The following is a 15,953-nucleotide window of genomic DNA, read 5'->3' as shown; positions in this document are numbered from 1 at the left end:
GAGAGAGAGAGAGAGAGAATTCCAAGCAGGCTCCACACTGGCAGCGTGGAGTCTGAGACAGGGCTCGAACCCATGAACCGTGAGATCATGACCTGAGCCCAAATGAAGAGTCCAACGCTTAACTGATTGAGCCACCCAGGTACCCCTAAGGTTTTATCACCTAAGTGTGCACCTCTAGACATAGTAGTCTTGCCTGTGTAAAAATTGTTTTGGTATATCTTGAAAAGTCTCCTTGAATCTACACATCCCCCTGGATCCCTTTCTTTTCCTTACAGTTCATGTGTGGAAGAACCTGATGATAAAAGACCCAAAATCACTTATTGGCCTTATTCCAGCATTATAAACACAACAGTCTTAGAATAACAATTCTTTTTTTTTTTTTTTTTTAAATTTTTTTTTTAACGTTTTTATTTATTTTTGAGACAGAGAGAGATAGAGCATGAACGGGGGAGGGTCAGAGAGAGGAAGACACAGAATCCGAAACAGGCTCCGGGCTCTGAGCTGTCAGCACAGGGGCCCGATGTGGGGCTCGAACTCACGGACCGCGAGATCGTGACCTGAGCCGAAGTCGGCGCTCAACCGACTGAGCCACCCAGGCGCCCCTAGAATAACAATTCTAATACTACCACCATCAATTATGATTCATGAAATTAGTTAAATAAATTTTTATATACTATTCCAGTTTTTCCACCATTTAAAGATCTTTTTTCCATATGTATACTGTTAGGTCATAAGCCATTACATATGTATTCTTTTCCTTTTAACCCTTGTGAAAATGGAAACCCTGTTAGGAAATACTTGTCAGAGACACAGATTGACAAGTTTTAGTTATTTTTAGTATCTGCCTACCTGTGTTAGTTTTCCGTTGCTGCTGCAACAAATACCACAACCTTAGTGGCTTAAGACAACACAAATCTCGGAAATTTGACACAAGTCTTACGCAGCTGAAATCAAGGTGTCGGTTGGACTGTTCCTTAATGAAGGTTCTAGGGGACAATCTGTTTCTTTGCCATTTCCAGCTGTTGAGGCTGCCACGTCCTCTGGTCCTTGGACATGGCAAAGCCTTTTTCCTTCATCTTCAAAGCTATCAATGTTGCATCTCTGCCCATTCGACCATAATCACTTCTCCCCTTCTCTTTGAACTCAATTGGGAAAGGTTCTGATTTTAAGAACCCATGAGATTAGATTGGGCCCACCCAGATAATCCAGGATAATCTCCTATTTCGGGGCTCTTGACTTATTCACATCTGCACCTTCTCCTGATATATTACAGGTTCAGGAATTAGGACTTGGGATCTGTGGGGCCATATTCTGCCTACCACACTGTCTTTAGTCAAGACTGTAATCAATGGAATGGCCAGGGGACAGCTGGGCCAAGGGAAGAGAGGAGGAACAAGGGGTCTAGAGGCCATAGAATAAATTTTGTTTGGTACAGATCTACACTATTTTTTTAGTAGCTAAGATCTATTTCTGAACTATAACTCTGGTTCCAGTTACATGAAGAGAGATTTATTCCGTAATTTATGTGTAGATACTAAATGGATAAGTGAGGGTCTGGATATTTTAAATTTTGTTCACAAAGAACAAAAAATTTCCTTCAGCTAAATAGTATAATCCATAAAATCATGATTAGTATTTAATTAAACATTCAAAGTGCTGTTAGTCATAAAGTATTTCGTTTCTTTGGAATTAAAGTCTGAAGAGAGGTTACACGCAGGTAGTACTTTATTGATTTAGACCAGGCAAAAGAGTATAATTTTCTTTATTTTGTTATATGAAGATATTCAGGGTATTAGGAAGGATGTTGGGTTTGAGGCTAGCATTGAGAACTACCATGACTTCCAGTGCTTTGACGAAACCTCAGATGCAAGGCCTTCTGCCTAAGCGTCTGCGGTTTCTTATTGTTGGCATATTCACTGTATCCCTGGGGGGTTGCAGCTTTCTGTAAGTTTGCTGTGGCTGAACCAAGAAAGAAGGCATATGCAGATTTCTATGGAAATTAAGATTCTATGAAAGATTTTGAAGAGATGAGGAAAGCTGGTATCTTTCAGGGGCTAAAAGGATTTTGGAATGTAAAGAATTTCTTTGGGTTGAGTCCCATGGAATTTTGTCACTGATCTGTGTTCCTCAATTATGGAACATGAATACTCGGTTATGGCATAGTTTCTCTTGATAAACAAGCAGCTAACAAATAACTGTAATAAAAAAAGATATTCAGAAAACATTGCTTGCTTAGTATTTTATTTCTTCCTCATGCATATACACGTGAGTAGAATCCATGAACATCTCTCCTAATATTTTTTGGATGGATGACAAAACAAAACAGCAGTCCTGTATATACATATACATATATGTATGTATATTTTATTCTTACGCTGATTTCTAGCATATTAGGCATTTGTTAATGAATCAGATAAGTAAAAAGGTAAGCAAAACCATTTCCAACAGATAGCATGTAATTTTCTTTGCCTGATCTTGAATCTTATAACATCCACAGATATTAAATAGGAATATCATATTATGAGAAAGTTAATAGAACTGTGAATATTATGAGCTCATCCAAGTAAATAGGGTTCTGATTCCCTTTTAAGGCCAGATAAATGGGGAGTAAATGATGACACTATCCTAGATATTTCCTCCTTTCTCTGTCCTTCTGTCCGTGCATGGCATGTACTTTTTCTAGGCCCACCTGGATGCAGTTCATTATAAGCAATTGCTGTTCTCAAAGCTAACTTTAGGGAGGAGGGTTCATTTTTTGCAGCTTGAAATCACATCTGAACATAATGGGTAGCATAGGGCAAAGATAAAAAATAGTGAAATAGTTAATGTATTTGATACATTCTACTCATCAGGATTTCTCTCTAAGGGTATAATCAGAAAGACCTTTCAAATCATATGCATAAAAATGTTAATTTCAAGATTTGCCAAAATTTGTAAACAGTCTGAATGGCCAAAAATAGGAACATTATTGAATTAGTTTGTTATATTTAGTAGTATTATAGAGCCATTTATTATTATTTGGCTAAAAAGTTCAAATAGTATTAGATATACCCTGAAGGTTTAATCAAAAATAAATTAAAAAAATTTTTTTTTAATGTTTACTTACTTTTGAGAGAGTGAGAGAGACAGAGCATGAGTGGGGGAGGGGCAGAGAGAGAGAGGGAGACACAGAATCTGAAGCCGGCTCCAGCCTCCGAGCTGTCAGCACAGAGCCCGAAGCGGGGCTCAAACTCACAAACCGTGAGATCATGATCTGAGCTGAAGTCGGACGCTTAACTGACCGAGCCACTCAGGCACCCCAAAAGAAATTTTCTTTAATGTTTTATTTAATTTTTGAGAGAGCGAGAGAGACAGAGCATGAATGGGGGAGGGGCAGAGAGAGAGATGGAGACTCTGAGCTGGCAGGACACAGCCTGATGTGGGGCTTGAATTCACCAGTCATGAGATCATGACCTGAGCCGAAGTCAGATACTTAACCAACTGAGCCACCCAGGTGCTCTAGAAGAAATTTTTAAAGTAAGAAATGACCCCAGATACTAGGGTCCAGTTCTAGAGGTAGTGAGATCCCTATCAAGGAAATATTGGACAATTGGCTAGCCAGCCTGTGGGCCGTCGTCAGGATATAAGTAGACAGTTCTTAAGTTCCTTTTTAACTGTAGTCTGTATTGTTTATGGAATACTTAGTAGAATAGGGTAAAGTGACAAGTGGAGGGAGTGGAGTGTATGATTAAAAGATGCTACTGTTGTATCCAGGGATTTCTTGTCTACACAGAGAGGTTAAAACATTAAAAACCTGAAAATCATCATATATATTGAGGAATTTGGGGACACCTGGGTGGCTAGGTTGGTTAAACGTCTGACTCTTGATTTCAGCTCAGGTCATGATCTCATGGTCATGGGATCGAGCCCTGTGTCAGACTCTGCACTGACCATGAAGCCTGCTTACGATTCTTTCTCCCTCTCCCCCTTTTCCCCTCCCCCATGCACGTGTGTGTGTGCATGTGTGTGTGTGTGTGCGTGCACGTGCTCTCTCTCAAAAAAAAATTGAGGAATTTTTGTTGGCTGTTAGAGATGGCATATAACAGAGTCTAGTATGGTAGGATGTAGAAAATTATTTGGAAGAAATGAATTTTAAGGAGGGTAAAGGATCATAAAGAATTGGCCTGTGCGGAGTCATGGACGGCAGTGCTTTCCAGACTGTTTGGCTTTCATGGACTGAAAAATTACCTTCTAGTTCCTTCCAGATAGAGGGGAAAGAATTGTCAGGGAGCTGCAGACTTTTATTTTTTCCAGTAGGACATTGAATAAGGAACCAGATTCTTTTATTGTCATTATTTTGTGAAAGATTTTTTTTTTTTTTTTAATTTTTAAGTAATTTCTATACCCATGTCACAACCCTGGGATCAGCTGTTGCCTGCTCTTCCAACTGAGCCAGCCAGGTGCCCTGAAAAGGTTCTTTTTTTTAATCACAAAAAAGAGTAGGAAAGACATATTCTCAGAGTAAAGGACAGGTGTTTAAATGAAGGAAAAACTGTCTCCACCGGCTTTGTGTTTGTTATTTCACCACGGATCCGTCAAGACTTCATTGTGGACCTGTCCTGACTCAAAGACTGGCATTTGGAGACTAGTTCCGTGGGAGGAGCCAAGCCAGGAGTTTTAGTGAGAGGAGCAGTGCCAGTGGGATCTTGGGGCGGTGTAGGTGTGGGGGAGAATAGAGAACAGTTAGTGCTTCAGTGTTTTGAGAGCTAATAAATTTGAAACATTGTAGAAAGAGGGCGTTGCTTGCTAAGTCCTTGCAAATGTTGTTTGGGGAAAATTTCCTAGCAAATGTGTGTGCAAGGGATTAAGGATTAAACCAGAGGAAGACTTGAGGTGAGAATTCTCTCTAGAAGGCTACTGAAGGAACTTAGTCATTGAAATGATAGAGATCTGGACTATAGTTACGGATGTGGAAAACGAGAGCGCTCAAATATTGTAACAGCAGTAAAAGAATCTGCTCATACGCAGGGATTGACAAAGGGAGGCAAAATGTGACTGTGAACGTTCTGAGCTCAGGGAACTAGAAAAGGAGGCGTCCTAGAAAAATAGATGGGTTTTGATGGGATATTTCATATGCTCCAGACTGTAATCTCTAGCATTCTAACGGAATAAGTGTCAGAAGCACCGAAGGCACAGGACTGAAGGGGGATCGATGCCAATAGAATCTGTGAGGCGGGTGGGGCAAAATAAGAGACAGGAGTGTAGACAGGAGCCTAAAGCCCCGGAGAGCAGGTGCCTCATCTGAGAAGGGAACTATTGGTGACTGCTATAATAGAGAGGTAAAGACCATTGGATTTAGTTGGGAAGGCTCCCTAATGATCCAGAGAAAGGAGCATTTTAAGTAATTTCAGGAACTTGAAATTTTTCAGTTTGGTGATGGGCTAGTTCAGCCTTTTCGTTTCACAGATGAGGAAGCTTCTGACTTTGGCTGTCTCTTGCTTCTGGGTATTGGGAGGAGGAAGGTTGTATTGGCTCTCTGTTTGGTAGAAAACAATGTAGTTTTAGGTCAAGTGCATCCAGAGAGCACAAGGAGTAAGATGTCTTAAAGTCGGATAAAGATTTTTTAGCTTAAATAATTATTTGTCCTCTCCACACTATTAACATCATAGAGCAGTCATTCCAGCTCTACAAATACACTTTCTTCTTGGACCTTCGGGGTTTTGAAGGAACAAAATTATCTGCTGGGAGAAATGCTAACGTTTTAGGCGCTGATTCTTCTCTAATTATTGTTGCTGATACTTTACCTTCAGAGAAACGCAAATCTGGATTATGTTTTTGAGCTTTGAAAACCTCAAGTTTGTATTTTTTTTGTTTTTTACCGAAAACTACTTTAAAGCTCTTTGTGTTCTAGGAGCTGCAGATGGATCAACAGGCGAAAAAACGTCTGCAAGAGGAGTTTGATGCATCTTTAGAGGAAAAAGATCAGCACATCAGTGTTCTCCAGACTCAGGTAAAAGATTACAAGAAAAAGTGTGTGGCGTTTGGACGGAGAAAAAATGAAGGGAGTTTTGAGGCTCTAGATGTTACAAAATGGCCTTTTTTTCTTTTTTTTTGAGAGCGAGAGAGAGAGAGAGAGAGGGAGAGAGAGAGTGTGTATGTGTGTGTGTGTGGGGGGGCACATGCGTGAGCCAGAGAGGGGCAGTGGGGGAGAGAATCCCAAGCAGGCTCCATGCTCAGCACAGAGCCTGACATGGGGTCGATCCCAGGACCATGAGATCATGACCTGAGCTCAGCCACCAGGTGCCCCAAAATGGCCTATTTTTTTTTTTTTTTTTTTTTAATTTTTGAGAGAGAGTGAGCGAGTGAGCATGAGCGACGGAGGGCACAGAGAGAGGGAGACACAGAATCCAAAGTGGGCTCTGCACGGACAGCACTGACCCCATGTGGGTCTCGAACTCATGACCTGAGCTGAAGTTGGATGCTTAACCGACTGAGCCACCCAGGCGCCCCTATCATCTTATTTTCTAATGCACATTTCTTTTTTAGGTTTCTCTGCTGAAACAGCGGTTACGAAATGGCCCCATGAATGTTGATTTACCGAAACCGTGTCCTCAGATGGAACCACAGGCTGAAGGTGCCACTAAAGAGAACACGGATAGTGATACAGAGCCAGTAGGTAAGCTTCATCTTGTGAAAAAGTTAGTTTAGAAGCTAGGGGAGGATGTTGAGAGTTTCCGGGGCATGATGTGGGCTGAGACAGAAAAGTGTCCTCCTACGATTTCCAGAAAGATGCACGAGTGTTTGTTACTTTGGTTCTTTGTTTGTTGTGGTTATTCAGGAGAACGGAGCTAAGTCATTGTTTTAAGACTTGAAAGCCCGTGAGTAGCACCACGTTTTCGTTGTAATTAAAATTCACTCTAGCGCTCACTTCAGCAGCACTTGCGCTAAAATTCATGATGTTACACTGTTTTATTGATAGTGGTAGCTAGATTTCGTAAAAACAGATCCATCCTGTTTAAGATAAGTGAATTTGTTCTTGTCGCTGGCTATTTCATTTTTTAAGTAATACTGCTTAAATATTTCTGCATTCAAAGATATCTGTATTTGCTTTCTAATTAGAAAAGAAGGCATAGGGGCACTGGGTGGCTCAGGCAGTTAAGCGTCCAACTTCAGCTCAGGTCATGATCTCACAGTCCTTGAGTTCGAGCCCTGTGTCAGGCTCTGTGCTGACAGCTCGGAGCCTGGGGCCTGCCCGTGTCTCCTCTTCTCTCTGCCCCTTCCCCTCTCATTCTGTGTCTTTCTCTCTCTCTCTCAAAAATAAATAAACATTAAAAAAAAAAAGAAAGAATAGTAAATTTTGTCTCACAATCCAGTTGTTGCTCTCCATACTCTTTGAGGCTTTAAGGTACATAGTCAGCAAAATCCCCACTTTTTATTTAGTAGGTCTTTCTCCCAAAGATGCTTATGACAAATCGTTAGTCCGGGCAGGGCCAGAGTTAGGTGCTGAACAGCCATCTGTGTGAGCAACCAGCCTATAAAGGGTCCTGAAATTCCCCTGTGAGTATGAAAACTTTACTCATAAACGTATGGAGAATGTAGAAAGCTGTACTTACCAGAACTCCTCTCAGGAACAGATGAGGATACATTAGAAAAATTTCTTATTAATCCCCTTGGGATGGGAGCCAGGACACAGAGGGCACTTTTGAATAACAAAAGACGGTCATCCAACTGTCTTTCAAGGAGGGTGGACTCTGGCAAGTTAGTTAACTACTGGGTGTTTTGTGCCCTTGGGGTGGGGTTGTACCATAGGTCAGGTGAATGCACTGCCCTGCTTCTTCAGATACAGGCCATACAAATAGTGACTGAGCAGAGGCTGGGAAGGGTAGGCCTCTCTTCTCCGTCCGGCTCAGAGGACAGCAGAGCGTAGGGTGAGAGTGCACCCCTGTGTACTAACAGAGGAACTGTTCCCAGAGAGCCCTTCTGTTCCTTACTGACTGCCCCTGCCCGTGCTGCTTTATTGATCGCCGTAGATGGAGCTTCTGCTAAAAGCCTGCAAGTACTTCAGCAGAGAGTTAAGCGGCAAGAGAATCTCCTGCAGCGTTGTAAGGCAACAATTCAGTCGCATAAGGAACAATGCGCACTGCTAACCAGTGAGAAAGACGCTCTGCAAGAACAGCTAGATGAAAGGCTTCAAGAACTAGAAAAGATGAAGGTAAAAGCTCAAATGAGTTTGGCTTGATGTAACCCTGTAAAGCTAGATCCACCGGCCCCAGCGTGGCCCGCATCGCCCTCTCCTGCAAAGCCCTTCCCTTCTTCCGTGCACAGTACAGAGAGGACTCCCAGTTGCCCTGGGATTTGTAGCATTGACCGTCCTTTCCCGACGTCCTGTGCGCCGTTGCTCCTACTGGGCTGACAAGTATCCAAATCAGACAGAATGTGTAGAGTTCTCATGTGAGGAGAAGCTTTCTTAGAGATGGAAATGAATTTTTAAAATTTTTTTAGGAGCTTCATATGGCTGAGAAGACTAAACTTATCACTCAGTTGCGTGATGCAAAGAACTTAATTGAACAGCTTGAACAAGATAAGGTAAACCAATAAACCTTATGATACTAAAAGTTTTCAGGGGGCCCCAGAATTCACTTTGGAAGCAGGTAGAAGCATTCAGGCATATGCTTTCCAAAGTTATTACAGCTGCTTCCCTGAAACATCTTTTTGTTGTAATTTTGAAATTTAAATAACTGTTAGCATTAGTTGTATATCATGTGAAGCCGATTCTCTGTCATTTTTTGATTCCGGTAAGCGTTTTGATTTATAGATTAGCGTAACTATTGCAAAATAAATCTAGTTATAGTACCTAAGTACTTTTCAGAGAAACGTTGAATTTTTTTTATAGGTAAGACATTACTGAAAGTGAATGATGTTAAGTATTGTCTTCAAATATAACGGAAACAGATTAATCTCTCAGATAAATTGCCTTAAGTAAAGAAGTGGTAGTGTGTGTATTAGTATGAACGGAAGTTTGGGCCAAGAAATTTTAGGATGTACAGGTGAGATTGGCAGTTTACAGAGGGAGTAGCAGCTGTGGCCATGGCAGCAAAGACAACTGAAAATTCATGGGTGAATCCTTTCCCCCCAGGTCTTTCAGCCCCAAGTTCTTGGTTTCTTTTTCTAAAGCAGCTCCCAGTTGGTTCACGTTGTCCACCATTTTCTTTAATATGCTACATTATAGCTATAGTATTTAAGGTGACCAGGCAATTAAGAACATGTCAGAGCTGTTTACTTTCGAAACGTGTTAGCAATCTTTTCATTCTCCGATGTCACTTTGCTAGATTCAACTCTATCCACTTCATGAAGGCCCACCTTAAAAAAAGCGAACCCACCACCCAGCTTCAACAGTTGACATCTCTGGGCTCATCTTGTTTTGCCTGCACATGTCTAGCCCTTATTATCCTCAACCCAGAATTTACTTTGTGGTAGAGCAAATCCAAGAAGTCTCATAATTTCTTCCCTAAGTATTTTGATGTATTTTTAAAACAAAAGACTCTTTTTATTTCTATAAAAATATAACTACATTTTCATGTTTACCGTCTAAAAATGTAATAATTCCTTAATACCACCACCTATCTGGTTTCAGATTTTGCCTTTTGTCTCATACTTTTTCCCCCTTCTCTGTGAGTCAAGATCTAAGTAAGTTTCCTTCATTGCAGTTGGTTGACATGTGACTCTTAAGACTTCTTTTAATCAGTAGGTTCCATTGCCCGTCCCTCCCGCCCCATGTCTCTTTTTCTCCATTGTGATTTGGTTTTTGAAGAAACTGAAGGTTGACGATCTTGTTTTGAAATTCTGTATAATCCCCATTCACCTGGTTTGTATCTGTCCATTAATATCAGCCATCCGGAAGAGTCACAGCGTAAACCGAGGTTTGACAAACCCCACAAGTAAAGTCATAATCTTAAGATCATGAAATAGCTGTCCCCAGATCTTATTTTTCAGGAGACAAGTTGAACCACCCTGTTTTTTGTTAGCCGCAAATGACTGATTCAGTGTATAATATATAATGTATAATACATAATATCCCTTTTCCCCTTAGTGACCTTCATTTCATGTGTAGATTATCCAGAGAGTGGGAGGACAGTAGCAGTTAGCAAATTGGAGGAGTTGGGGTGGCACCAGAGATTGGCACAAGAGAAAAGAGAAAAAGCAGGCAGACTACCACAGTCTTGGCCCATCATTGTGGCAGCAGTAACCTTCCGCCTTCAGTGGCCTCTGAGGCTCTCCCCGTGTTCCAGCACAGATCGATAACCGTAGTTCATGGTAGCCCTGAGCCAAGTACAAAAGGCTGTATTGTGTTCATTATAAACTAGTTACTGAGATAGGGAACATTGGCGCAAACACTTATAGGAAGATTATAAATCTTTTAACTAAAATGTGTTTTTAACACTCAAAAGTTTGAACTTACTATTAAAATAATTTTTCATATTAACAAATACCCTGATCTGCCAGGTAACCAGAGTTGTTATAGTATATAGTGTAGTATAGAGCACAGAGCACACACTTCAGTTTGTGAAATACTAAAATCGTTCTTATGCTCTACTTAGTACGAAATACTAGGTTTTCTGCCTTTTAAGTGAGTTTGATATGTGCTATCGATGATGCAGCTTTGTTAGGCAAACACTTCAGTGTCTGCACTTCTGTTTAGGGAATGGTAATAGCAGAGACGAAACGTCAGATGCACGAAACCCTGGAAATGAAAGAAGAAGAAATTGCTCAACTTCGTAGTCGCATCAAACAGATGACTACCCAGGGAGAGGAGTTACGGGAACAGAAAGAAAAGTCCGAAAGAGCTGGTAAGAACTCAGGGGTTATTTGTTTGACGTTAGAACTCAAAAGTCATGTAAAGTGATCGACCAAACAACATTGAGACAAACTAGTTAACTTTTGATATTGATACAGAGATTCTGTATAGATACCGAACTGTTCCTTAGAGGAGGGAGGGGCTGGCGGACTGCAGCCTGTGGGTGGAATCCAGCCCACGGATGGCCCATTTGTAGGACTCTCAAGCTTAGAATGCTTTCTACATTTTTCTATAGTTAGAAAAAGGAAGAATATGTGACAGACACCACGCGTGGCCCGCCAAGCCTAAAATGGTTATCGTTTGGCCCTTTTATAGAAACGTTTGCTGACTCCTGCCTCGGCGTATCAAACTTCAGGTTGACAATTTTGGAACTCCCCAAGTAGGCACAGCGGTACACAGCAAACAATTGCTGCCCTACAGATGCTCTAGGGTAAACAAAGAGCTTAAGATAGAGTATAGAAAAAAGTCTAAGATAAGCCTCTACACATAGCAGAGTTAGTTTTGTCACAACAAACGGAGGCCGTGAAAGTGTAGAGACCAGCATAGTATTCCACAAGGTGCGATACTGAGTCACGTGAAGAAAGAGAGGAGAGAGCAGAGTGAATGAGCACTTCGGGTTCGTGAGGGTGTGAGTGTTGAGTTGGGCCTCCAGGAATGAATAGAAGGGGCCTAGGCGGAGAGGTGGGGGCAGCACACATTTCAGTTACTACAAGGTCAGCGGCAGGCACGGTGAGTCGAGTGGGTGTGTGAATCGGCGGCAGACAGTTCTTGCTCGAGTGGGAAACGAAGTTGGATTGTGAAAGAACGGACTGTTAAAATCTTGAAAGGTGAGTAGCTCAGCGTAGACTGTGGTGTACAAGGCAACAAGAAACCGGTCGTGGGAAAGCATACTGTGATGGAAGCTAGTGTTTTATACTGAAAAGAAATGAGGTGGGAAGTCAGACTTAAAAAAGCAAAGGCAGAAATCTGGGCGTGAAGGACTGAGAACTTGGGCCACCTTGGCTGGGATGGGTCTGAAAGAGAGAGGAAGAGTAGAACCTGCCAAATCTGGTGTGTGATCGACTTTCAGGGGCAGAAGAACAGCAGAAATCTAAGATGACTCCAAGGTTTGAAGCTGGGGAGACTGAATGAAAAGTGAGAAGTCAGAATAGGAAATCTAACCGGGGAATTTGAGGAATGGAGTAGAAGGAGGGGTTTGCTTGGATACTTTGAATTTTCTCAGCCATGAGCTTTCCAAATGAAAGTGACTTACAGGAATTTGGAAAAAGACACTAGGGCATTTTTCAGGAGTCCGTAGCCTAAGGTTGAAGCCTGTGGTGAAGTCTGTGGGAGAGAGAGGCTGATCTCTCCGAAGGGTTGAGTTTTGCCGCGGTACGAGCAGTGGGGTTGATGTGTGTTAGCACAGCCGTGGCTGCTACTATGACTGTTGGCCAACATTTAGTTTTTCTTAGGCAAGGCTCTTATAAATGCTTGGCTTGTATTTTCTCGGGTGTGTACATGCATTCAATCCCCTCAGTTTCTTTGAAATAGGTACTATTATTACAAATAGGAAAACCCACGATCGCGGAAGTTAGTTTGCCTACATTCACGCACGAGAGAGTGAGTGTGTAGTAGGTTTTGAATCCACTCATTTTGAGTCCAGAGTCTGTGCTCTGAACCGTAGAAATCTAGAGTCTGGCAGAGAGAAATAAGCGAGAGGGAAAAAAGTTACACAAGAAGTCACAGGAATTGTGGATAGTTGTGCTTTTGGGGGAATATAAAAACCATTTGCAGAAGTGTGAGAGAGGTAGGTTGAAGATCTTAAGAAAGGTCTTCAACTTTGGTGAGGATTTGACTCCCAGGATGCAGTTTCAAAAATGATTTTAGAAACCAGGTTATAAAATTTAAGGAGGGAAATGAATTGGATGAGAGAGCTATTTGGTTGACACCAGATGTGCTCATAAATATCTCTTTGAAGTGTTTTATTGGTAAGTATCTGGGGAATTTAGTTAATGAATTTGTTCCCAGTAAACCCAAGAAAATATCCCTTCAGAGAGCATTAATTGACAGCAACTGTCAGAATACAATCTCTGAAAAATTACCGGAAGCAGTTTGAGGGTTGTGAGACATTGTTAAACAGGTTTGCTTTCAGTGAATAAAAAACCAAATGTATGGTCTCAGTTTCTCATAGCAAGCCTTACCATTTTCAGGACTGCTTTTGTTGACTAATGTAACCAGTCAAGAGAAAATAATACTGTTTAGGGGGTTATTTTTTTTTTTTTTTAAATTGGAGTGTATCTTGGGAGGAGGTAGAAACCCATGACCCAGTATCAAGTTGAAAGAGGTGCGTGACAGAAAGGTAGACAAAATATATGGTTAATTCACATGTAGGGCTAACATTTCGCAGGCTCCTATTCCAGTCAGTTCATGAGTTAGCATAGCCTTCCTTTTCTTGCTTCTTCAGAACATGGTTGTATTTTGTCTTTAAATGGCATTTTCATAAAACTGTATTTTGTGTAAATATTTCATAGCTTATAGGTTGAGAAACTTTTCTGTTTCTGTTACTGTAAAAATATCAAAACTTAATAAGTGCTTAAAGAGGGAATTATGATTTAAAGTTATTTAATAGAGACATTAACTTTGGAAAGTCTTTGGATCACTTTGTTGTAAGTGTTTTTATAGATATTTTAAAAATTATATTTGTAGTCCCAATTATTGGACTGTGACAGAAAGTTGTAACAGACTCATTCTGCATCGAAGATACTGCCTTTTCAATCTATAATGAAAGCTGGTTTTGCACAAGTGCCTTTCATCTACTGATCTTGAGTCTGAACAGAACTGTTGAAATGTAAAACAGTGTTTAGTTCAAATATAAAATGCCTCTGCCAATTGACAGAAGAATTCCAGTTTAGTGCTGAGAGTAGGAAAATGTGTTTGTAAAGGAAGTAGAGGTTCCATATGGTCTGTGAACATTATCTGGCACTTGGAGAAGTCTCTTCCTCTGTGAAATATTTGTCTTTCTCTTTCTTGAATTTAAAATTCAAAGGCTAAACACATAAAAGCTGGCCATGGGAAAGAAGCATTAACGGCATTAATTAACATCGTTAAAGCTTGTAGTTGTTAAAGATTTTTAGAAGTAAATTCGTCTACATAAAACAATTATAAGAGAATATAAACTCTCCTAATGCGTTTTTAACCGTAAAAAATTTAACTGTATTTAGTAATTCTTGGCATGTGGCCATCAGGAGACAATAGTTTATTTTTTTGGCTCACTTATTTTGGAGTTAAGAATCAGCTCAAGTGCATTTCCCGCTACTTTTCTTGGAAAACAGTCTATTGCACGAGTTCTAATAGTTTTTCTAAATGAGCTGTGATGCCTCCCATATGTTAGAGGACAAGGAAATCGGCATGGCTTTGATTTTAAAAAGAACAGTTCTATCCTAAAAGGCTGAAACTATGTGAATGTGGTGATCTGTCTCCTTTACAGTATGTGCTGTATCAACCTGTATTACTTACTGTCCTCCCTAGGGGAGAGGAAGCTGGGCATGGTTTTTGACGTATGGTACTATAGCACTCTTGTTTTGTTAAAATTATTTATTTTAGTGGATAAAGAAAACCAAAGCCAAATCTATTTGTTAGAAGCATTTTGCTACAATTGTTGATACTGTTCCTTTCTAGCTGTAACTTAAGAACAGATGGCTGTATCTTCAAGTAACCAGGTTTTAAACTTAGAGAAGTCTGGTGATTGAGCTTTAGTTGCATAATGCCATATTTTAGATGCTAGGTCTTATCACTAATGGCTAGAATATTATCGATTCAGCGCAACACCAGTGCAGAATGTTACTGCTGCTTAAGTTCACACTAGGTTTTGGCTGTTCTGTATGTGTGCATGTGTATGTTTTAAGTGTGGGCGGGGTGGGGGGAGGTAGCTGGCTAGTTATTAATACAGCGTGTTACAAAAACATTGGAAAATAGAGAAAATGTAAGCACGTCGCTGTTGTTTCAATACACTTCCATTTAGTCTTTTCTCCAATCCTTATTTTTATATTATTGTAATCATATTATACATATAATTTTATATGCTCCCTTTTTTCCATTTAGCATTATATTAGGAGTACTCTTACGTGTTGCTAAAATACTAACATATTTTAATGGCTGTGTCAGAATGCATGTACGTCATTTACTTAACCATTTCTCTCTTGATCAACATCTGAGTTATTTTATATTTTTGCTGTTATGAATAATACTGTAACAACTCTGTGATACAGCTTATTCCATCTTTGAATTTTTTCTCAGGATAAATTCTTACCCATAGACTTCTAGTCTTTTTTGTAAGTTACCTTTATGGATTTAAATATAGCCACTACAAAAAATCCACACCACAGTGTTAACTGCCCCCCCCCCCCTTAAAATGTTCTTGCCTATAGTTACGTAAAATGAATAAAATATTCTGTTTGGATTAGGAAAGTTTCCAGAGTGCTTTCCAGAATATCTTTTGTAAACCTTGTTTCCCTTTCATTTACCCCGTCTTTGCCTAAGTCATGTGTTTTATATGATTGGCTGCATTTAAACACTTAGATTAACTCATAACATTCTTTGCTTTTTTATTGCCATGTTGTGTTTGTGCAGGAAATAAGTTTTTTATTCATTTGTGTGGTATAGGCCTGGTGTCAGATATTCAGTGGAATATATTTATTTGACATTCGAAGGACCCTCTTAATAGAGTTCATGTATTTCAATCATATGTAAGATTTATTCATATTTATATAATAAGCGAAAATCACATGTGTATTTAAGTGCTTTGTTAGTTGCTGATAATTTATGTAACACAGTTTTCTTGGAGTCTTAAGTCTCACAAAACATCTTATTTTTGTGCATCCACACATGCCAATAAGTGAATCATGGTGCCTTTCCCAAGCCTTGTATGAACAGGACTGGGGTAAGGGCTGATTTTTTTTTCTTATCATGGGTACTTAGAAAAAGCTTTATCAAGAAAATTCCATGTTTCTCAGGCAAAAAAGTATGAATCAAAGTAGAGTTTAAATCTGTCATGTTCGATAAGTAATATGTACCTATTTTGGCACTAAATGTATATACCTGGCGGAAAAATTTATTATTTTAAATTTTTTTTTTTTTCAAC

General features: G+C 40.1%; 1 protein-coding gene across 6 annotated transcripts in view; it reads left to right on the top strand.

Moving 5' to 3' along the window:
• GOLGA4 (golgin A4) overlaps window positions 1–15,953 on the top strand; it is a 125,486-nt gene that overhangs the window by 47,107 nt on the left and 62,426 nt on the right. For 5 of the 6 annotated variants that reach the window (XM_042957243.1, XM_042957241.1, XM_042957239.1 and 2 more), the window contains 5 exons: window positions 5,891–5,989; window positions 6,526–6,655; window positions 8,010–8,191; window positions 8,482–8,565; window positions 10,679–10,826. In XM_042957243.1, coding sequence (XP_042813177.1) covers window positions 5,891–5,989; window positions 6,526–6,655; window positions 8,010–8,191; window positions 8,482–8,565; window positions 10,679–10,826 — 643 coding nt within the window. The remainder of the gene's footprint in view (window positions 1–5,890; window positions 5,990–6,525; window positions 6,656–8,009; window positions 8,192–8,481; window positions 8,566–10,678; window positions 10,827–15,953) is intronic. The other variant, XM_042957240.1, reaches the window with a different exon arrangement.

Source organism: Panthera tigris, chromosome C2 (assembly GCF_018350195.1).
Source record: "Panthera tigris isolate Pti1 chromosome C2, P.tigris_Pti1_mat1.1, whole genome shotgun sequence".
In the NCBI taxonomy this organism is placed as follows: Eukaryota; Metazoa; Chordata; class Mammalia; order Carnivora; family Felidae; genus Panthera; species Panthera tigris.
Note: the sequence above shows the minus strand (reverse complement) of the source record. Positions and strands in the feature narration are given on the sequence as shown.